General features: G+C 41.4%; 1 protein-coding gene across 4 annotated transcripts; it reads right to left on the minus strand.

The window, feature by feature from the left end:
• Positions 1-357: 357 nt before the first annotated feature.
• Positions 358-23,664, minus strand: pxk (PX domain containing serine/threonine kinase). 4 transcript variants are annotated; one of them, XM_034297093.1, is made up of 18 exons: positions 23,387-23,664; positions 21,683-21,733; positions 21,417-21,464; positions 20,045-20,231; positions 19,725-19,802; positions 18,362-18,435; positions 16,620-16,694; positions 15,152-15,256; positions 13,865-13,966; positions 12,708-12,869; positions 12,130-12,247; positions 11,131-11,209; positions 10,613-10,739; positions 10,442-10,528; positions 9,903-9,966; positions 6,615-6,677; positions 2,835-3,025; positions 358-2,789 (listed from the first exon to the last, which is right to left on the minus strand). In XM_034297093.1, the coding sequence occupies exons 1-18, from the start codon at positions 23,486-23,488 to the stop codon at positions 2,784-2,786; spliced, it is 1,719 nt and encodes a 572-aa protein (XP_034152984.1). In that variant the 5' UTR covers positions 23,489-23,664; the 3' UTR covers positions 358-2,783. The 4 variants fall into 4 exon arrangements, with proteins under 4 accessions (XP_034152984.1, XP_019911536.2, XP_019911533.2 ...); XM_013136387.4 differs by lacking the exon at positions 358-2,789 and adding an exon at positions 5,061-5,088 and having other exon boundaries at positions 2,959-3,025; XM_020055977.3 differs by having other exon boundaries at positions 358-3,025; positions 6,615-6,674.
• Between the last annotated feature and the right edge of the window lie 113 nt (positions 23,665-23,777).

The raw sequence follows: 23,777 nt of genomic DNA on the forward strand, positions 1-23,777 counted from the left end.
GAGAAAAACAGAGCCGTAGCCGGATGCAGGAGCTAAATTCGGGAATATTATTTTGCATACATAATATTTAAATTTTTCGGCGTTAACTATAATGGAGTTCGTCTGAAGTAGCCCGTTTATACATAGCTTAGCAGCACTAACTAGAAAGACAGACAGCTACTATCCGAGTCTGTAGTTAAACCGCAAACTCAAAACTGCCGTCACAGCGCTAGTCGGTGCTGGGACAATGGGGCGCTAAACCTGTTCTAAACAAAGATCTACAACATTGTTGTAGCTTTAGTCACTTATGACCAGGGTAGCAGTTTTAAGCACAGCTGTACATTGTAAAACAACAACAAAAGACAACCAAACACTTAGAAATTTTAATGTTTTAATGCAGCAGACAGACAATAGATGGCGTCATACCAACCCCAATCTGAAAAAGGGTTTTGTAAAATATTAGTAATTTCATCTTAAAGTGCAGTCAATTTACATAATAAAATACCTTTGTTTTCCTGTCAATTTGTTGTTATAACTGCCAAAAGGCGCTATATTATACAGTTGAAAAGTCCATATTCAGCAGTGCAAATCAGAAGGTTGGCAGGGCTGTGATGACGGACATAAAAAGCCTTATTACTTACATATAAACTACTCAGTTTTCACCTTGAATGGTTGCCGTATAAATGCTAATTTAATGTTATAGTAAATAAAGCCTCACTCAGACCCAGAACTGGAGAGAAACAGAAAAAGAAATAAGTGTAATTGGCACAAATTATATGGAGATTGTTTAGGATATTATTACAGACAGCAGTTCAAGGTCAAGTTAAATACCTTACAGCAATAAGCAGAGATATTATCAATTTCTATAGCTGTGTCTACTCAGGCCGTCCAGTTCTAATATTTAGAGCATTTCTCAATAAAACCCGATCTGACTGGTCAAAAGTCCAATGAAGAAAATTACTCCTAAATGCGCTTTAGCCAATCTCAAACAAAAAGCCCAATTAGTGGAGTAAAGATGAACCTGCATTGAGCTACCTGGGCAAACACAGCATACGATTGTCCTGAATGTACCGATGTATCGACATTCAATACCTTAATGGAGACATTAACTTTGCTTTCCAGGGGCATTACGAAGTACCTTCAGTGTCTCTGAGAGGGACTGCTGCAGCAGTGTTCAGGCATGACCGTCAGTGTAATCATTACGATCAATAACCAATTTAATCAGATGGGATAGTTAACTCATTAACCACAATCCATTACAATACATTCTCCCAGTAAACTGCTCCCAGTTCGGTGGCTGAACCTGGGTCATTGACAAGAGACAGATCCCCTTGGGTTGGGTAAAGTGCAGTAGATAAAAAATAAAAGATCCTTCGTCAACTTGCTCTTGCTATTTTGGAAGAGAAATATACCGTGGGTGATAACTGCACTACTGAAAATGTTAAATGTTTGAGGCAATAACATGTGAAAGCAAAAAAAAAAAAAAAGTTTAAAAGGTATTTCATAAAATGTGTTACTTTGATGTTTATCCTCCTATATTCTACTGTTACTGATTAACGTCATAATATTATAATTTGGGTATATTTTGCATACCGAGTGATGACTGACATCTCCGGTTGTCCTTGTTTTCTCCAGCAGTGGCCATGGGAAAAGGGATTAATCCTCGCAGCCTCCATGCTCGTTTTGGTTAGTGCGTTCCAAATAGCACCCTAACCCTTATAAAGTGCACTTCTTCAGTTTCCTGAATAAGGACAAATATGGTGCAATTTGGAACGCACAGTGCCATGTATGGACTCAGGCACAGAGATGAGAGACACAGACCAAGCAACACAGACCATTCAAAAGCATCACACCTCTGCCATACATTCAAAGACCGCAAAAGTTAAAAACACAACACGGATACAATAAACACCTTTAAGAAGTAATACTGTTCAAATAAAATAAACATATCATATATAAAATGATAGTCCTCTCACAGGGTCTCACTGTGGCAAAACTCTCTCTAGCTGGATGACACTTCAGTCAGGTCAGAGGTCAGGCCCTTTAGTCTTTAGTCAACGTGTACTTCATGTAGTTTCTTTATGAAGCATTACTTCCCTCACAGCTGCTTGTACGTTCCATTCAAGTCAATTTGCTGTATGAGAAATAAGTGGAATAAAAAAAGGAAAAAAAAGTTGAGAGAAGTGCTGATTCATTTACTGCCATCTTCAGACAGAAACCTAAGGAACCTGAACCTGCAGAGTCCGACTGACCAGCCACTTCCCTGCTGAATTGAGAACCAGCCAAGGGGCCATGTTGTACTGAAGATTGAGGCCCAGTGCCCTGCCTCAAGCCCCAGGCCCTAACCAATCAAACAGGTGAAATGTAGGAAAAAACAGAACAAGCCCAAAGGTGATTGAAGAGGTTGACAAGTCTCCATCAGGGGTGGTAGGATGAGGGACTCCTCAGATGTGTGGGTCTCCATCAGGGGTGGTAGGATGAGGGACTCTTCAGATGTGTGGGTCTCCATCAGGGGTGGTAGGATGAGGGACTCTTCAGATGTGTGGGTCTCCGTCAGGGGTGGTAGGATGAGGGACTCCTCAGATGTGTGGGTCTCCGTCAGGGGTGGTAGGATGAGGGACTCCTCAGATGTGTGGGTCTCCATCAGGGGTGGTAGGATGAGGGACTCCTCAGATGTGTGGGTCTCCATCAGGGGTGGTAGGATGAGGGACTCCTCAGATGTGTGGGTCTCCATCAGGGGTGGTAGGATCAGGGACTCTTCAGATGTGTGGGTCTCCATCAGGGGTGGTAGGATGAGGGACTCTTCAGATGTGTGGGTCTCCATCAGGGGTGGTAGGATGAGGGACTCTTCAGATGTGTGGGATACTGCGGTCAACAGTCTCTGTTTTCTTCAGTTTGCCTTTACTGAAGGACGTGATAGAGCTGAGCAGAGCACCACGGGCCACACCATTAACATGAGGAGGAGGGAGAGGAGGGCCTGATCCAGGAGGAGGTGGTGGAGGAGGTGGAGGGGCCAGGGACTGGCCAGGTGAAGGAGGTGTAACTCCTGCATTAACCAGAAATCAACTGTTAGAACGTTAATCCAAGTCATCAATAAAAATATTATATTTATTCTGTGTGAATCAAGTCTACGGACAAAAACAACACCATAAAGATCACAATCTACAATGTACACTTGAACCTCAAGAAAAGTTTGGGTCTAAAATATCAATTGTGAAAATAATCATCCAGAAATTTAAATAACCGTTAATGTGTGGACTGTTGCAGATTGTGACGTTTTAAAGTTGCAGACACCCTTTTTCCAAGCAAGCAACGGAAAAACAATGCAGTAGATGAAAAAATACACCTTTAATTACATTGTTACTATATTTAAAGATGCAGTCTGTGATTTTTGCCAATAGTTGTAAAAGTGGTGCTGTAGAGCCAAAAAGGGTCCCAAAAATGCTTCACGTATGTCATGTGGCAATTTGTTCCCCACATCACCTAAACCACTGCTTTCAAATATAGAATTTCACTGAAAATCTAAGTAAACAATTGAAATGCTCCTGATGAGACGGTGGATGGTGTCCTGGGGGATCTCCTCCCAGACCTGGATCAGGGCATCAGTGAGCACCTGGACAGTCTATGGCGCTATTTGGCGGCATCAGATACATAACATCCCAGAGGTTCTCAATTGGATTCAGGTCTGAGGAACATGAGGGGCAGTCAATGGCATCAATGCCTTCGTCATCCAGGAACTGACTTCACACTCTGGCAACATGAGGCTGGGCATTGTCCTGCACCAGGAGGAACCCAGGGCCCACTGCACCAGCATAAGGTCTGACGATGGGTCTGAGGATTTCATCCTGGTACCTAACAGCAGTCAGGGTACCATTGGCTAGCACATGGAGGTCTGGGTGACCCTCCAAGGATATGTCTCCCCAGACCATCACTGACCCACCGCCAAACCGGTCATGTTGGATGATGTTGCAGGCAGCATAACATTCACCACGGTGTCTCCAGTCTCTCACATGTACTCAGTGTGAACCTGCTCTCATCTGTGAGAGTTGGCAATAGAGGTCCTGACAACTCTGGTGTTCACTGACAAATGCCAATCACGCTGCACAGTGCTGGGCTGTGAGCACTGGTCCCACTAGAGGACGTTGGGCCCTCATGCCACCCTCATGGAGTTGGTTTCTGACAGTTGGGTCAGAAACATGTACACCAGTAGGACTCTGGTGTACAATTTTGTAGGACTCTGGCAGTGCTCCTCCTGTTCCTCCTCACACAAAGGAGCAGATACCTCCTGGTATCTCCTCCATGCTCTCGAGACTGTACTGGGAGACACAGCAAACCTTCTTGCGACAGCACATATAGATGTGCCATTCTGTAGGGGCTGGACTACCTGTGCAACCTGAATGGGCTGCAGGTACCACCTCATGCTACCAGTAGTGACTAGGACACTAGCAAAATGCTAAACTAGAAAATAATTTGTGAGGAAGGATAAGGAGAGAGCAGTTGTCTGTGGCCACCACCAGCAAAACCATTCCCTTTTAGGGGGTTGTCTTGCAGTTGCCTCTCCAGTGCACCGGTTGTCACTTTCATTTGCACCAAAACAGGTGACATTGATTCACAATCGCTTATGCTTCCTAACTGGACAGATTGACATCCCTGAAGTTTTATTGAATTGGTGTTATACTCTGATGATTACATGTTCCCTTCATTTTTTGAGTAGTGTATATTGTTTATCGTTTAAGTCCCAGACTGCATCTTTGTGAGCCGAAATCTTAATTGAGATGTTTAAAGACAGCTGAAAGACTTGAGCTACTGAACTCACTAATTCAACTCAATCTATGTATGTGGATTTCATAATCTAATTTAGATTGTAGGTAATACAATATAATGCAAAATATCTCAAATCAAACACTAGACATTGTGTTTATTTAGTAAACAATACTTCCTACTCTTTCACTCTCATCTCACCTTTTCAGAGCATTCTAACATATAACAATATACATTCAGTAGTATATTGTTATGTACCTGCTGATCCAGGGTTGTCTACAGCTTTAAAACATATAGGAATCATTATTGATTTACTTTACCCCACACATGTTCAAAATGGTGCATGCTCTACTTGGCAGACAGACAGCAAAGGGAGGAAGAGAAAGGCAAATGAATTAAAAGTTATTGATCACTGGAGCACAATCAAGATATTTAAATAATTTAAGGTGATTATTAATTAGATGAATGGAAAATGACCACAAGAACAACTATTCTGATGCTACATGTAGTTATGACATGAGGACAACATCATTGAAAACATCAAAGCACCAGCTAAACCATAATCCTTACCGTAGTCAAATGTACATGCTGGTTCATAATTCTTACCGTAGTCAAATGTACATGCTGGTTCATAATCCTTACTGTAGTCTAATGTACATGCTGGTTCATAATAATTACCGTAGTCTAATGTACATGCTGGTTCATAATCCTTACCATAGTCTAATGTACATGCTAGTTCATAATCCTTACCGTAGTCTAATGTACATTCTGGTTCATAATACTTACCGTAGTCTAATGTATATGCTAGTTCATAATCCTTACCGTAGTCTAATGTATATGCTGGTTCATAATCCAGTGGACAGACTTGCATGTATACAACAATATTCTTAGTTTTTAATTACAGAAAATAACACTAAGGTCTTGGATATAAGATGTACTCCAGAACTGCGATATGAATTCAGGGTATCGTCTCATCTGCCAGATGGCACTTCATCCTAAGACGCTTTCCATGGAACTAAGCTAACCACCTGCCATGGTTTGAGCCTTGATACCAGCTAACGATTGGTTAAAAACCCCATAAGATCTGAGACTGGGCCAGCATGACCCAAACGATCTGAGACCGGGCCAGCATGACCCAAACGATCTGAGACCGGGCCAGCATGACCCGGAAAGGAGGAAGCATCGTTAGCAGGGATTTTCTGGTCTCCCCTTAAAAAAATTGATAAAAATAACTTAAAGGCCAAAAGTGGTTGCTGTTTTCAACAGAGATTTCCTAGTTATTCAACTTTTTTACAGTGTAATCCATTTTGTTTGATGTTACTAACCAGTACAGTACATTATTCATTGGCTGTGCTTCAGACCCTGGAAGGCTGAATTAGGTCTCAAACCATCTAAATCTAGCCTGCCACACAGAATCTCCCAAACCAGGTCCACCTGTTCCGTCTGCTAGCCTGCCTTGACCAGACATGGGCTGTTTCACTCGGCCAATATAAATGAAAACAAAACTTGGTGACAAAAATGTGTCTGTATTTTATTCTATTTCGATTAAGCAAACAGAGTCAGCAGAATTAAAACGCAAAACAAACTGATCTGTTCCACATCATTGATGGAAAAACAACTAAAGACGGTGAATGACTGTGTCTGTAACCTACACTAGCATGTTTCCCTCTGTGGCATGCTTACGAAACACAAAAACTCTCATGGGGAACTTGTCGCATTGCCATCCAACCCACTCCCACCAATAGGCAAATCACACTGGCCCTCAGAGACCAGTGAAAAACAGATGTGAACCTGAAGTGTTGACTATAGAAACGTGTGGCGCATCCTACGTTATCTTACATTTAGCTCAGTTCCGTTTCATCACTGGAACTTACCTGTTGTGGGTGGAGGGGTGGGGGATGAGGGCGAGGTGGGGGGGGAGCTGGCCCCGGAACCTGCTGAAGGAAGGTGGACATTATTCAGAGTCAGTGAGACAGTAAAGTCAGTGAGACAGTTAAGTCAGTGAGACAGTAAAGTCAGTCAGTTTGACCTTTTCAGGCTCTAAAGACCATTGATTTAAGTGATCCAGATGTTCATGACGCTTCTTCACATGTAGGAAAAATGTATGTGCTTGTGCTCTACAGTTCATATAACAGGCTAATCTAACAAATGGTGCTTCTATAATAATGTTGCTGTTTATGATCATTCTGGTTTTATAAGGAAAACATCCAGGCAGCGTCATTCTGCATAGTAACCATTTCATCTCAACCCGCATGTACACATTCTGGTTATACGATGTTGCGGAAGTAGCATAGAATGAAGTATAGTGAACTAATTCCAGACCAGATGAATCAACCGGTAGCTGTGTATTTTGCCTAGCAGCATGCCCTGCTTTATCTAGAACACAGTGATGATCAAGATCTTGAAGACACTGATTCAACTTTAATCTTAAATGAAACAAGCACCATTTGCCAAACTAACGAGTAAACATACTGTACCAGTCAAAATTATGCACACAAATAATGATCCTAACATAAACAGAAGCTTCAGGTAGCGCCAAAAAAACTTTAGCTATGATGAAAAAAATAGGTCCAAGAAACCATGGATCCAGTCCTTTTGAAGTCAGTGTTCTGACCCAGAACCAAAATACTAGACAGAAACTAGCCAAAGGCTTACAACCCTGATTTAGCTCCAACCTCAACATGGACAAAATGACAAAATCTGTCTGAGAATATCAATTGTCAATGCAATAAACACACTGCCTTTTTCACATTTGGGACGACTCCCATCAGAGATAAAATCCTCTCTGAATGTAACCAGTTATGTATATAAACCCATAAATGACCAATTATGTATATAAAACTATATATAACCAATGATGTATATAAACCCATAAATGACCAATTATGTATATTAAAACTATATATAACCAATTATGTATATAGCCTCCAACGCATAGCATTAGCAATCAAGACTTTCTATTCATCACGTCACTGATGTCCAATGAATTATTAGAACGTGCTCTACTAAATTAGGGTTGGAGCTAAAAGTGACTGGGTTGGAAAGCTCTGACCTATGCCTAGTTCAGCTATATATTATTATTACCTTGCGGTCTCCATTAGAGCATGCTTTAACAACATTGAAGAAAAAAGGTTCACATTTCAGTTAGAAAATAAAACGATGTATGTATGTGTGTGTATGTGTGTATGTGTGTATACACACACACACACATACACCGATCAGCCATAACATTATGACCACCTGCCTAATATTGTGTAGGTCCCCCTTTTGCCGCCAAATCAGTCCTGACCCGTCAAGGCATGAACTCCACTAGACCTCTGAAGGTGTGCAGTGGTATCTGGCACCAAGACGTTAGCAGCAAGTCCTTTAAAGTCCTTTAAGTTGTGAGGTGGGACCTCCATGGATCGGACTTGTTTGTCCAGCACATCCCACAGATGTTCGATTGGATTGAGATGTGGGGAATCTGGAGGCCAAGTCAACACCTTGAATTCATTGTTGGGAGGCCAATGCCTTCAGGGAATACCGTTGCCATGAAAGGGTGCACATGGTCTGCAACAATGCTCAGGTAGGTGGTACGTGTCAAAGTAACATCCACATGAATGTCAGGACCCAAGGTTTCCCAGAAGAACACGGCCCAAAGCCTCACACTGCCTCTGTCGGCCTGCCTTCTTCCCATAGTGCATCCTGGTACCATGTGTTCTCCAGGTAAGCGACGCTCACACACCTGGCCATCCACGTGATGTAAAAGGAAACGTGATTCATCAGACCAGGCCACCTTCTTCCATTGCTCCAGTTCTGATGCTCACGTGCCCAGTGTAGGCGCCTTCGCTAGTGGTCACAAGGGTCAGCATGGTCACCCTGACTGGTCTGTGCCCCCAAACGCAACAACCTGTGTGTTGCACTGTGTGTGCTGACACCTTCCCATCTGTACCAGCATTAACCTTTTTAGCAATCTGAGCTACAGTAGCTCGTCTGTTGGATCGGACAACACGGGCCAGCCTTCACTCCCTACATGCATCAATGAGCCTTGGCCCATGACCCTGTCGCCGGTTCACCGCTTTTCCTTCCTTGGACCACTTTTGATAGGTACTGACCACTGTAGATTGGGAACACCCCACAAGGGCTGCAGTTTTGGAGATGCTCTGACCCAGTCGTCTAGTCATCACAATTTGGCACAAGTTGGTTATTCACTTCACCGGTCAGTGCTCATAATGTTATGGCTGATCGATATCTACATGAGGGTGCTTTAGGACAGAGCATTCCAAAACAATAACACCACTTTAAAAAGAGTTTAAACAACTTATTTGTAGTAATCACAGGTGTGATTTTCTAGGCTGTCAAGGAAAATCCCCTTTTTGTTTGACATTCAAGCAGAGTGATGCATTATGAACATCAATAAGGACCAACCTGTCATAGAAGGTCTTATCAAACGTCCCTTTGGTTGATGCTTGGCAATGTGGGTGGATTGATTTCCTGCCTGGGGCCTCCCCCAGATAGGGCCACAGTGTCACTGGACCCCTGTCTCAGCCCAAAGGTTTTACTCTGCTATATTATTGCTGGGGGAGTAGGGTCAGTTCTCCTTCTCCACTATAAATCTCTGTAGATATAAGGAATGCATTTTCTACATTTTCCCTGTCTCCTGCCGTTTTAAACTTAGGAGGACATGAGGTCTTGGCCCACACCTGAGGAGTACCAGGCTTGAACCTCAGTTACAGTAAAATATAGATGTTAGACATTTGAGTGAACATGACCAATTCTGTTGGACCAAACCACCAATGCACGTCAGGGTAAAAAGGCTTATAGTCAGATAGGAAGTGATGTGACGTGCAGAGGAATGGGCAGGTGCCCTCAGCACAGACACGCCAAGAAGACAAAGTCAACATGCGAACCAACACAAGAAAGAAATAGCTTTCTGTTCCAAGCTTTTGGAACATTATGAGAAAACATACATAAATTAATTACAATATTATACTTTTAGGGCTCTACAATGGCTTTTTCTATTTATTTTTCTAAAGGAGCACATGCGCAGCTCATTGGGAAACATTTGTAAGTTTGCACACTTTTTTTGCTGTATAGGCGAGTGAAATTGTGGTCCTGTAGGTCCCTGATAGCACCCTAGTCCAAAATGAGGGTTTATTATCACACTGGGGTTAATGACTTACCAGAGTTGTTGTTGTATTTAACAGGGAGATCCTCCTCGTTCTCATAGGCTGACTGTCTGGACTTCTACAACAACAAACAAAGGAGCTTTTTATTGTAAATTGTGTGTAAATAGTTTTTTCTAATGTATGTCAAATTTTCATGTTGTATGTGTTTTTGATGTTGTAATCCAGGGCTCATCTGTGATTTCTCTGTATTAATAAAAATATACATTTTACATTTGCAATATTAACCTTGCAGTAGCTTCCAGATCTAGACAAACGTTAGCCAGACAGACTGTAAGCTCGAGAGGATGGATCCAATCGAGAGGATTCCAATATGCAGGCATTTTCTTACATTTATTTTATAATTTTTTACGAGGAGTACATGTGCAGGCAAGTTGGAAAAACTAGGTGTACACAAATAAGTGTAGGTTTTATTTATTTAGGATTTAATTGATTCATTTAATTGTTTAATTGTCTCTTGTGCTGATAATTAACCACAACAGTTACTGTCAATATTAAAGAGCTGAAAAATTGCACATTAAGGGTGAGTTCTCTACCTTTCTAGCCAGTATCTTCCTCTTCTTCTTTTCTTCTTCTGAGCCGTGGTGGGATTGAGCTCTGGTCAGCCTCCTGTACTGGTGATTCTGAGGAGAGGATCAATAACTAATCAATTATCAAATAGATCCACCCACCCATTGGAAACTGTCCATAAGGAGAAATGTTCCAACCATTTTCTGCTCTTCTTGGAGGCGCTTTTCCAAGCTCTCTTTGGCGGTTTTCAAGGCATCTCTCAATTTGGCAGGGATCTTAAACTGGAGTTTCTCTGAGTGGGAGAGCAGCACATCACTGAACAGTCTGTCAGCAGAGACAGGGAGCGAGGGAGGGAGGGAGGGAGACGGGGAGACAAAGGAACAGTTTTAACCATATGTATCATCCATCCCTCAGAGTGGTGACCTCATCAGGAGTAATAATGTGATATTCACTGTAGTGTTGTGGCTGTTACGTTCCCCAACAACCAACGCACACAAGGGTGAAGAAACCAACTCACAGTATCTGCAGTGTGTGTGTGTGTGTGTGTGTGTTGAATTCAACCACCCCTCTGAGTTTGGCACCTCTGGTTTGTTTTTGTATTTGCAGGCCACGGTGCATCTTCAGGGGTCCCGGCTGGTGTCTGAATAACACTTAGTGACCAACTGCAGATGGGAAAAGGGCTTTATAAATACGTTTAATGGATGGATGCACTTACGATGTCTGCATCAACTGTGCAACAGTGGGCATTCCGGTCTTACAGGCCTCTGTGGACAGGATGGACTGCAGCACAGAGACTGAGGACAGAAGACAGCAGAACCACAAGAAGGTAATTCAGAGGGAGAGGGTTTAAAGCCAGAACCATTTCAGAACCACATCTGCGTGTATTGTCCTCACGGCTTTGGTTTAATTTAATTTTTCAGCACCAGTACAAACAACAACAATATTTCACTGCAAATCTTCAAAACATTTAAAGCCCCCCATTTGGAAACTTTCTAGCACAAATGCAGAATTGGGTAAGATTCTTTAAAATATTAAATATTTCTAAAAAAGTTTGCCAAGTCACCCTCAGTAGAGTATGTGAACCAGATCATTAGTTTTGTATATTTTAGTCCAGGTGTTGTGCAGCACCCCCTAATCCCTGTCCATGTTTTGAAATTGGCTATTCCATTTAATCTAGAGTAATGGGTACTGGTGTAACACATACCCACTGAGGTGTAAGGTATAGGTAGGTACAGGGTACTGGTGTAACACATACCCACTGAGGTGTAAGGTATAGGTAGGTACAGGGTACTGGTGTAACACATACCCACTGAGGTGTAAGGTATAGGTAGGTACAGGGTACTGGTGTAACACATACCCACTGAGGTGTAAGGTATAGGTAGGTACAGGGTACTGGTGTAACACATACCCACTGAGGTGTAAGGTATAGGTAGGTACAGGGTACTGGTGTAACACATACCCACTGAGGTGTAAGGTATAGGTAGGTACAGGGTACTGGTGTAACACATACCCACTGAGGTGTAAGGTATAGGTAGGTACAGGGTACTGGTGTAACACATACCCACTGAGGTGTAAGGTATAGGTAGGTACAGGGTACTGGTGTAACACATACCCACTGAGGTGTAAGGTATAGGTAGGTACAGGGTACTGGTGTAACACATACCCACTGAGGTGTAAGGTATAGGTAGGTACAGGGTACTGGTGTAATACATACCCACTGAGGTGTAAGGTATAGGGGGATACTGGTCAACAGGCACAGCATCAGGTGGTCTCCCGTACGTCATTTCATACAGTAAGTGACCAAACGAGTAAACATCTATGCTCTCTGTAGTCTGCAAATAGACAAGGTTTGACACAGACAGTAAGGAATAATAATAATAATAATAATAATAAGGAAGCCCTTTAAGCATAAGACTCAAGGTGGTGTGGTCTATCAAAGGGGTTGTAGTATATGACCAATATACAACGACTAAGAGCAGTTCTCATACAGTGCTTAGCCTTGGTATATTGGCAAAATACAGACAACCCTGAGATACCTTATTGCTATTTTAAACCGGTCACCAAAACAATTTGATCAGTACAAAATGGGGTGATGTCATACTTTTGGTATTCGATCTCAGATACCACACCTAGTAGCCAATCTGCATTCAGGTTTTGAACAAACCGATTAATTACATAAAGTTAGAATTAATAATATTACAATGCTATTACACTGGCATTGCCTGAGACTAAACAGTCATACAAATATACAAATAAACTGCAGTTAGTGATTTTAGATGAGTTTGACCTTACGTTGATTTTCCTGAACTGTGTGATGTAGGGTCGGTAGTAGGAGGGCAGGCCCAGCAGACTGTTTTCAATGTCCAGCAGTTTGCATGTGCTGTCCTCTATCACTACGTTAGATGCATGAAGGTGTCCATAAGGGAAGCCCTTGTCATGCAGGAACTTAAGAACCTGATGGAATGAACAAACATTCAGACGGCAACACTGAACAGGGAGTGCACAACTCTGATAATGCTCCAACAAAAACATTTTAATATGATAAAATGCACAACGACTGACAACATTTCGATCCCAAACGGATCTTCCTGCACCTGATGAGTTGGATGTGCATGTTACACCTTTCCACAACACAACATGGGGAACATCACTATATACAACCCCATTTCCAACTGTATTGAATCACCTCTTCTTTTTACGCAGCATCCCACCTTTTTTGGAAACAGGTTGTGGTTTAGATGACAACGCTTACATGACGACCCGACAGTGACACGTAGTTTAGACGACAACGCTTACATGACGACCCGACAGTGACACGTAGTTTAGACGACAACGCTTACATGACGACCCGACAGTGACACGTAGTTTAGACGACAACGCTTACATGACGACCCGACAGTGACACGTAGTTTAGACGACAACGCTTACATGACGACCCGACAGTGACACGTAGTTTAGACGACAACGCTTACATGACGACCCGACAGTGACACATAGTTAAGACGACAACGTTTACATGACGACCCGACAGTGACACGTAGTTTAGACGACAACGTTTACATGACGACCCGACAGTGACACGTAGTTTAGACGACAACGTTTACATGACGACCCGACAGTGACACGTAGTTTAGACGACAACGCTTACATGACGACCCGACAGTGACACGTAGTTTAGACGACAACGCTTACATGCCGACCCGACAGTGACACGTAGTTTAGACGACAACGCTTACATGACGACCCGACAGTGACACGTAGTTTACATGACAACGTTTACATGACGACCCGACAGTGACACGTAGTTTACATGACAACGTTTACATGCCGACCCGACAGTGACTCATAGTTTAGACGACAGCACTTACATGACAACCCCAAAATGACATGTTGGTTGACAGTAATATTCAACAACTAGCCGTTCTCTAGTGTTAGAGCCAGGAAATTACCTCCAGAATCTGTCTTCCATACATCCGGATGTGCTGCAGTTCCAGACCGTGGGTCTTCTTGGGGTTGCTGTACTTCTTCATAAACGCTTCTTTGGGCTTCACCTGCATCAATTGAAATTGTGTGTGATGGAAAAAAATAAATTTAAGTTTACAACACAACAAAACGTGAAGAATGTGAAAGGGTCTGAATACTTTGGGAAGGCAGGTTATTTATTTTCTATAGACAAAACAAATAAACACTCTGGCTCAATTGCAGTGATGTTTAAATGCTCAGAATATAAACAGTGTTGGGGAACATTAAAAGTAACTACATACAGTTAGTAGTTACAGTTCCCATAAAGTAACTATTTACATTACTTACAATATTTACATTTAGTTCTTTAATCAAGAATCTCTTTAATCAATAAATCACTTTGTATTGCAAGTGCCTCCAAATTTTCAGGCCAGGCTGATTTAACAGCCTATATGTGCAGACTTCAATACTGGATAGATCCATTCTGGTGAATGATGAGGAACAAAAACAACATCTGTAGCCTGGTACACTGATAAATATACCTTCTCAAAAAGAAAACATTTGACACATTGCTATTTGAAATCTCTTTGAAATCTCTTTGCAATAATGTGCGTAATCCAATAATGTTTCATGACTTTATTCAGAGGTGAATAATTCCAAAATCAGTTTTGAAATGATTAATAATAATAATAATAATAATAAACATCAAATGTTTAGAAACAGAACATGTATTTAGATGTTCATGTGTGATCAACTTTGGCTGTCCAACAGGGAAGAGATTCCAGCAAAACATAACAGCAACCTCACGATTGGTAATATGAGAGCGTAATAATAACAACATACTCAAAATAGCAAAATGCTTCCCAAGCCAGAATCGCACAGCTCAGTCTTCTGCTGCACGAATCGCTTGTCGGTGCAAAATATTGATTTTAAATGAATGGGAGCTGTACGAGTGGCTTTGGTAGGTGTATCATGACCTGTATCTAGAAGAGCTGGTGCTGCTGTCTTTGCGTCCTTTGTTGCCACTTGCTACTGGAGAAAATAATTGCTACATAAGCTACGTAGGTTTCACAGACAAATTGAGTAACACGTTATTTATTAGAAAAATTAACTAGTACGTGATTACTAAAATGATATAATGCTTTACTTTAACACAGTACCCCAACACTGTTTATAACACTGCATGATGTAGAGAAAGAAGAAAGAAGGGGGCTGAATACTTTCTCAAGGCACCGTAGGTCCTGACGGACCCCGAAATGCAGTGGTCAGTTTACCTTACTGATCTGATCCCTCAGAGACCCCTTCTCATTGAACATCCTGATGACAAGAGCCGAGGACTCACCGGTGCTGGCAAACGTCACTGGGTGGATGTATGGATTCTGAAGAGGAAAAAACAACCACATCAATCTCAATTATATCTGCAGCCATTTGTTCTGCCATAACATAGTTTGCCCTTGATTTGTGAAACAGACCGACATGAAACAGAGGCCCAGTTATGCTCGCTTATAAATTGGCAATGATTCATGTTGCACGTGTTCCAAAAGAACCCCCCCCCCCCCTTTTTTAAAGCTATTACTGACAAATACAATATCCCAAATAACATTCCAGTAAACATCCAATTGCAAATATCAAGGATATGGTCTGATGGGAATCCATGATGGTTTGAGGAGCAATAGAGAACCTCTGGTGTCCTGACTTCAACAAACTGAGATGTGCACTTTCTCCAGCAAATTAGTTAAAAAGAAGACTACAATGGGGCTTTAGAAATCAGAGGGAGAGATGTTGAGAGGACTAAACAGAAACTTAGGACTAGATAACGCTACAGTGTTTTCCTGCATTGGAGTCCCAAATGGAACTTATGAAGTACACTACTTTTGAAAAGAGCCTTAGAGGGAAATGCCAGTTTCTCTCCTTTTGGAGTCAATAGGACAACATCACTCCAGCTTTAGCAGTGTGGTTTGCCCCGCCCATTTTTATTGTTTTATACTGATATGTCTTGGGAATCTGACTTTGATCACTTTCTGAACCTTGGTGGCAAATTTTTGTGATACCAGCCTACTATGGTTTAAAGAAACCAGCCCAATTAAATTTTGGTGTATGCTCTATTTAACATGTGAAGATCCAGAAAGTTTATTCATCACGTGTGCAGGATGGGAAGGAAACAGGAAAATGGATGTTGCTCTTTTTCAACACTACATGTGAAGTAACAAACTAATCAGTAGATATGAATTCTGCATTGACACTGTGCTACTGGAACATAGTATACACTACAGAGGGAATATGGTGCCATCTGGGACACAGTAGAAGTCAGTTGGTGACATTCCTGTAGTGCAACAAATTAGATCTGCACGGGATTTAATCTAAATTAGGAATGTGATACATCAGCTGATTGCCACTGTCAGGAGACAGGCAGAGGCACCCACATACATACCCACGCACGCACGCATGCACTCACACGCTGTCCTGAATGATAAACTGTCTAGCCCATATTAACCCGAATTTAATGATTTCAGAAACGCTACTGTGTAAGATATTATCAACATACACCTACAGAGAACTGTGGTAAGAGACAGACCATCATAGAGACAAACTAGCAGAAAGAAGAGGGAAAATATGCCACAATGTCGTTTATCAAACAATTATCCAAGAGCAATTCACAGCAGCCTTTAGAGTTAAGAGAATGTCTCAGAGACACAGACTGCCCCTTTCAACACCCTACCCAGCAGGTAAAAGTATACATACAGACAGAGAGGTTAGCAGCTTCATGGTCGACTGAAGATCTTTGTCTGACAGGAATTTATCTGGACCCAAGTCAACCTGTGGAGCGAGAGACAAAACCACTCAAACCATAGTAGTAGAATGACATAATGACAAGAAAATAGTCTCTTAAGGGTTTCAAAGACACTTTAAAATGTTATTAGTTTGTATTGAACAAGAAATAACAATGAACAAGAAGACGGCACAGCAGCACCTATTAGACATACATATGAATCTACATCACTGTAGTTCCACATAATGTACAGTTGTGCTCAAATGTTTGCCTTGGAGAATTGGTCATATATGTTCCATCTGTAAAGAAAATGTGAGTGACTTGGCAAAACACGTCTTTTATTTCTTATGGGATTCACATTCAAGTGTAGGTCATAACAGAATGGCACAATCATAAAACAAAATACGGCAACAAAGAAAAAAATTAACTGATCCCTGTTCAAAAGTCTGCATACCCTTAGTTTTTAATACTGTGTATTGCCCCCTTTTGCATCAATGACAGCGTTCAGTCTTTTGTAAATTCTTGCAGGTGGTGTAGCTGCCCATTTGTCTTGCCAAAATGTCTCCAGGTCATGCAAAGTCTTTGGTCGTCTTGCATGAAACGCACTTTGAGATCTCCCCAGAGTGGCTCGATGATATTAAAGTCAGGAGACTGTGATGGCCACTCCAGAACCTTCACCTTTTTCTGCTGTAACCACTAGAGGGTCAACTTAGCCTGGTGTTTAGGGTCATTGTCATGCTGGAGCATCCCATGCGCAACTTTCATGGAGAATAATGCAAATTGTTATCTTACCATCAATTTTAACAAGATTCCCTGTGCCTTTAGAGTTCAAAAACCCCCAAAACATCAGTGAGCCACCACCATGCTTCACAGTGGGGATGGTATTCTGTTCACTATAGGCCTTGTTGACCCCTCTCCAAACATAGCGCTTATGGTTGTGAACGGTCACTCCAAATTACAGTGTACCAGAGGCTGTGAGGCGAGTCAAGGTGTTGTCGGGCATATTGTAACCAGGCTTTTTTGTGGCACTGGTGCTGTAAAGGCTTCTTTCTGGCAGCCTGTATTTCTCCTGAGGTTACATGTGGGCTTTTCTTTGTATCCTGAACAATTCTTCTGGCAGTTTTGATTGAAATCTTTCTTGGTCTACCCGACCTTGGCTTGGTATCAAGAGATACCCGAAATGTCCACTTCTTAGGTGATTGAACAATACTGACTGGCATTTACAAGGCTTTGGATATCTTTTTATATCCTTTTCCATCTTTATAAAGTTCCATTACCTTGTTACGCAGGTCTTTTGACAGTATTTTTAAAACTCATTGACTATTTATACACACTAATTGCAATTTACCGAGCCACAGGTGTGGAAAATCCACCTTTAATTGCCATTTTCACCTGGGTGTCACCCACCTTGTCACCTGGGGGTGTCTATAATAAGGCCAAACATTCAAGGGTATGTAACATTTTTATCAGGGCCATTTGGGTGATTTCTGTTATCATTATGATTTAAAATGGAGCCAAACAACTATGTGATAATGGATGGCTTCATATGATCGCTATCCTTCAATAAAAGATGCATGATAAGTCATTTTCAAAATCAATGCCAAAATTGCACAATTTCTTCCTTTGTATGCAAACTGTAGTTAATAACATCTAGGATTTTGATTCAAGGCTGGAAAATAAGTCATGACATACCAAGAGAAACCAGAAGACTTACCCAACTCAACACCTGTCGTTCTTTAGGTTGCTCTTTGTTTTTGATTAAGAAATACTTCTTTCGTATCCTCCAGCCTGGAAAGTCAAACAGTTGCTTTTTTTAATAACACTTCCCTGATTAACAGTTCATTTAAGACTAGTTCACTAATTAATTCCTGGCCAAACAACTGAAAATGTGTAACATTCTCACAATTTTCTGTTGTTTGTTAGCTACTCTTTGACCCAAATATGTGGTAACTCGCCTCAAGAACACTAGCTAGCTTGTTAATCATCATGGCAAGCCAAACAGGGCTTGTTAGTTAGCTTGTTAATCATCATGGCAAGCCAAACAGGGCTTGTTAGTTAGCTTGTTAATCATCATGGCAAGCTAAACAGGGCTTGTTAGTTAGCTTGTTAATCATCCTGGCAAGCCAAAAATGGCTTGTTTTGAAAGTTGCATCATATCATGAGGTTTTAAGTGTTCTACACCTACACTATGATTTTGAACAATTAAATCAGCTAATATACTAACAGAACATAGTGTCTACATAACATCTCAGTAAGAGACACTCAGCACTACAACAAATCCAATGACACTGCACACACCAGCTGTTACCATGGCAACTAGCATTACCATGTCAGGAAATGACTGCTGTCATAAACAGACATAAATCAGGTTTGGTCACTTGTAAATTGCTGTTTGGACAGTCAGTTTTCAGATGAGGAAATAAAACTGTGCAGGCTATAATGCTCAAATCAATGTGAACAAAGGTTTACAAAACAGACAAACTTTATCACGATGGTACGTGATAAAGTTTGCTAGTTAATGCTAGTTGCCATGGTCTTGTAGAGAAGGGTCAATTTACCCACCATAACCATCAAATCAATATACCTCACTTTACTCTAGAAAGCGCTTCATTTACAAAAGCGCTTCATTTACAAAAGCGCTTCATTTACAAAAGCGCTTCATTTACAAAAACAAGCCAATCCTAAGCATCCAGGGGGTTATTTCCTTATACAGTGATGTGACATCTTAAATGTTTCCCTTCTCTGTTCCAAGAATGAGCAGGAAAAGCAGGCATTCATGGGCATCACTTAACTCTTGACAATGACATGAAGATCAAACTTGATATAGTAGGCTCAACAATCTATTCAATAATTATACATTTATATTCTTTGCAATAACTTAATAAAAACTATAAATAAGTTTGTTTTCATAGTTTTTATCAGCATTTCATTACAGCATTATTACAAAGTTACTACATCTCTATAATCAGGGCATTGTAGTCATATTATAATGATATTACACTAGCAGTATCAGGACACTGTCGTCTTATTATAATGTTATCACACCTGTAATGTCAGATCATTAGAGCCTTACGTACCAATGTCTTTTAAAGGCTCAAGCACCTCCCACTTGAGGTCAGACCTGAAGAACATGGACACTTGCTGTAAGGCGATTTCTGTAGAGGGGGGGATGGGCTTTAGTGAAACAGAGAACAGAATATGTCCAGAACAACCATAATATTAAATGGCCCTGTTCATCAAAAATACACAAAGAGACAACTGACAAGACAGCATTCCTGCAGAGAATAACATCTGATTAAATCTCTTTTTGCACCTGGCCAAGTGCTGGCCAATTAAATCGAGAATTTTTCTACCAAGGTGATACTTTTTTTTATAAAACTATTCAGGCGGCACACACCTGTGTAGTTGGCAGAGTAGTTGTTTGTGTCTAGGAACTTTTTGACGAGCTCACAGGTGGCAAGAATGTGGTGCTGGGTAATGAAGTCCAGGTAGGCCTGTAGTCCCCTCTGTCTCTCTGCTATGAACTCCCTGTCCATGTTACCCAGTAACTTTTTGGGTGGTAAAGGCAGGCTGATGCCAGAAACCTGAGGAGGAGGGGAGGAGAGAGAAAAGGAATGTGTTAATTCCATAAAGCAAGAGTGTGTGTGTCTTATCTAAATAACAGGGACAAAAAAAATTTTGGGCAAACTTTACTAGTGGGGTTAGGCAATGCTGGTTAGGTTTTAGCACAAGGAATTAAGTCTAGGTTACATTTAGGTATTCATGTTATGTAATTGAGATTAAAGTCAGTGTTATGTTGAAGTTTTAGATCTAAATCACAATAGTGACAAAAATGTGACAAATATTTCACCATGTACAGTACAGTGAACAAGGCCTTGCTGTTGAGGCCATGCGTCCACTGTCCAGACAATTAGGAGGAAAATGAGCTACACTTCCTGACCTCCTTCCAATCTTAACATTAGAAAAAGATTTCCATCAAATAACACAGACTAACTAAGAATTCAACACTACTGTTGTTTGCTCCTTGGGGTTTAAGGCCGGGTGTCTCTGTAAAAGCACTTGGTGACAACTGCTGCTTTATAAATAAATGAAAACAAGGTTAGGTTTAACTCCAATATATATTGGGTTAAATATCAGGATTCCATCACAGCACAACGACTAGTGATGTGTTTGCTACAAGGCGGCGGCTTTCAGTGGAGCACCAATGAAATGAAATAGGACCTCATTGGCTTATGCATTTCCTTTCATTACATCCGCTGAATATTCATGTATACAGCATCATACATAGTTTATAAAAAATTTTTTTTTAATGCCTCTATATGTCATTTGTTCCTTTTTTTGTGAAATGTTTAAATATATTTTCTGTTATTTACTTGATTAAGCAATGTAAACATCTGCTTTTAACGTAAATAAATCCCTGTGAATTAAATTGAACAGAGCACAGTAGAGAAGAATAAATAAAGTTCACATGTAGGACTGTAGGATTTATAGCGACAACCAGTCAGGAAATGTACTTGTAAAACGTCAGCAGAAACCACGGTTTCCGTTTAACAATGCCTTGTCAAGATTTTGTGATGACCAGCAAAGAATGGTCACTATAAAAATATCACAAAATATAATGTTCACAAAAACAGGGCTCTGACTCCCAAATTCCTTCCAAAGCAGGGCACTAGGCAGGGATTAGGGTGCCGTTGGGAACTAACAGAAAGATGTGGATCAGGGGCGAAGAGGTACTTGAGACCTACTCGTGAAAGTGATCCAGTACTTACCAACAGACTGGTGTTTAACATGTCAAAGTCACTGTATCTTCTAATCACCTGCAATAACAAAGAAACGCAGTGAAAAGGTGATGCATTGAGGGGGAAAATGACCACCAAAGGCTTCCTTCTTGAGGTTGAGAGTTCTTGTTAAAAAGGTAAAAATAGATTCTTATTGACAGTACAACACGAGAAGCATTGTGTTGAAGAACGTCAAATGCTTGCTGAGGTTGACGGGTGATGTGGCAGTGGCCTTGAAAAGAAACTACAATTATTACCTGCCAACTGTTTTCCACAGACACCCCTCTCTGAACTCTGATGATGTATTCCTGGATGAGAAAGGAAACAGGTACATGAGACGGGATATTATCTGTCATAAGGCCTTAATCTGCACTGTCTTTTGAGAGCTCATATTGTTCCATATGCAAAGCCTTGAAGTCATAGGAGTGCTTCATTCAAAAATTCCCAGGGGAAAATAAGGAACTGAAGACCTACTTTCCTAGACACGAAGAAGACATACTGATTATTGATCAATTATTTCTGGGAACAGAAAAGGTCTTCTCTCCAAGCCCTTAAGGCTCCATGAAGAATTGTTTTGTTTCACTTGAGCGAATGTTGTCAAGAAACAGGTAAATTCAGTTGGGATCCAGGCAACACAACCCTGTTGTAACTGCTGCGAATCGTGGCTAACTCAGACTAATGTAGTGCTGCACTCTCCTCCTCACGCCAGCATCATGTGATTCCTCTGTGATACCTCGGCAACGCTGTACTTCTACACAGCAGACAGGCATACCAGAAAACCCAGAAATATAGTTACTAGAGGCAATCTACAGTCCATGGTATTGTCTGTTCTACTATTATATTTCTGCTGAAGGGGACACAGCCCGCTGGAACCAGCGTTAGACTCCTCAATAGCACACATTTCACTCCAGGCACAAGGTTTACGATGATTACAGACCTTTGTTTCACTGCATATGTAGTTAACCTGGGCCTGTATTCATGAAACCATTCAGAGTTGGAACGCTTGCCTAGGATGACTGTTGTCTCTCAGATCATTTGGACTACTTAAGGAGACAGAACACTTTACTATAGGATAGGTAGGGTGGTACTGGGGACCGACCCAAACAGAACCCTATTCACTTAAGTCAATACTAGTACAGTATACAGGAAAGGATGGCATGAGGGTTGACCCAGTCAGAGGGTGGTACAGTGCCTGGAATAACAAGCCAGAGGTCCAAAGGTCCGGCTTAAACCTAAACAGGGTAATCCACAGCAGGCAACACTGAGTCATTATGAACCATAAAGAAACATAAAAAAGTCTGATAAACTACCCACGACACTGAAGTCCACATTGTCATTTACCAGGCAATCCGGACCAACACAATGACATCAATGTGACACTCGGCTTGACTTCCTTTCATTTTGGCATAACGCCAGAGACAACGTCTGACAGTGCACATCATTGTGAAAGGTCCTTAAAAAGCCCAATGGGAATGACACATGAATATTTCACAAGTAAATACACACAGACACACCACACAGTTTAGTAAAAGGCAGCATAGGCAGGCGTAAATAAATCGTTTTAGTCGGTAGTCTTTTATAACGGTCATTATTCATGCTCTCCGACAGGAACAAATGGGTTGTTAGGCAATAGGGTACTGCAACTGATCACAGTTTGATGTTGCCATGAGTCTGTCCCGAGCTAAGCTAACGTTAGCTAGGTGGATGTCCAGCTGTCAAAATTTTAACAAGCTAGTCAGTGGCAGCCGCTTCACAGTAAACTGTTTTATCAATCGTATCCAACACCACACACACAAGAAGAAATTAACCGGTAACGTTAATGACTAACAACACTTGGGAACACTTAAATCACGGTGACTAGACAAATCTGTTTGTAGCCTTCACCGTGATAACTAATGCTAGCTAACGGCGTTAGCTACTTGCGCCGCTTTTCAGTCTACTTGTGGCCGAAAAAGACTCACCGTGTGCGAATGTAGATTTTGACTGGCTTCGATCAGTGCTGTCAGGGCCACCGTATCATCCAGTAGCACCCTCCCCGGGGACGGCTTCTCCAAAAACGCCATTCTGGCGTCAGATCAATAAGAAACACTATAAAAACGAAGTAAGCGTCAAAAAAGAGCACAGACAAGTCAAGCAAGACGTCTACTAGAAGAGAATATGTAGTTGGAAAAGAGGACAGGAAGCGCAGGGTTAATAGTGACGGTCTGTGTGATCAGAACGGAGTTCTTAGCAGCCTGCTATTACCCGCCCCCTTCCGGATGTAGACAGCCAGGGTGGGATGTTTTTGTTATTTCGCAAGATTTCGAGAAAGTCTTCAGTTTGGGCGAAATTAGGTAATCTGGTTTAGAATTT

The sequence above is a fragment of the Esox lucius genome, chromosome 2, assembly GCF_011004845.1.
Source record: "Esox lucius isolate fEsoLuc1 chromosome 2, fEsoLuc1.pri, whole genome shotgun sequence".
Lineage (NCBI taxonomy): Eukaryota > Metazoa > Chordata > Actinopteri > Esociformes > Esocidae > Esox > Esox lucius.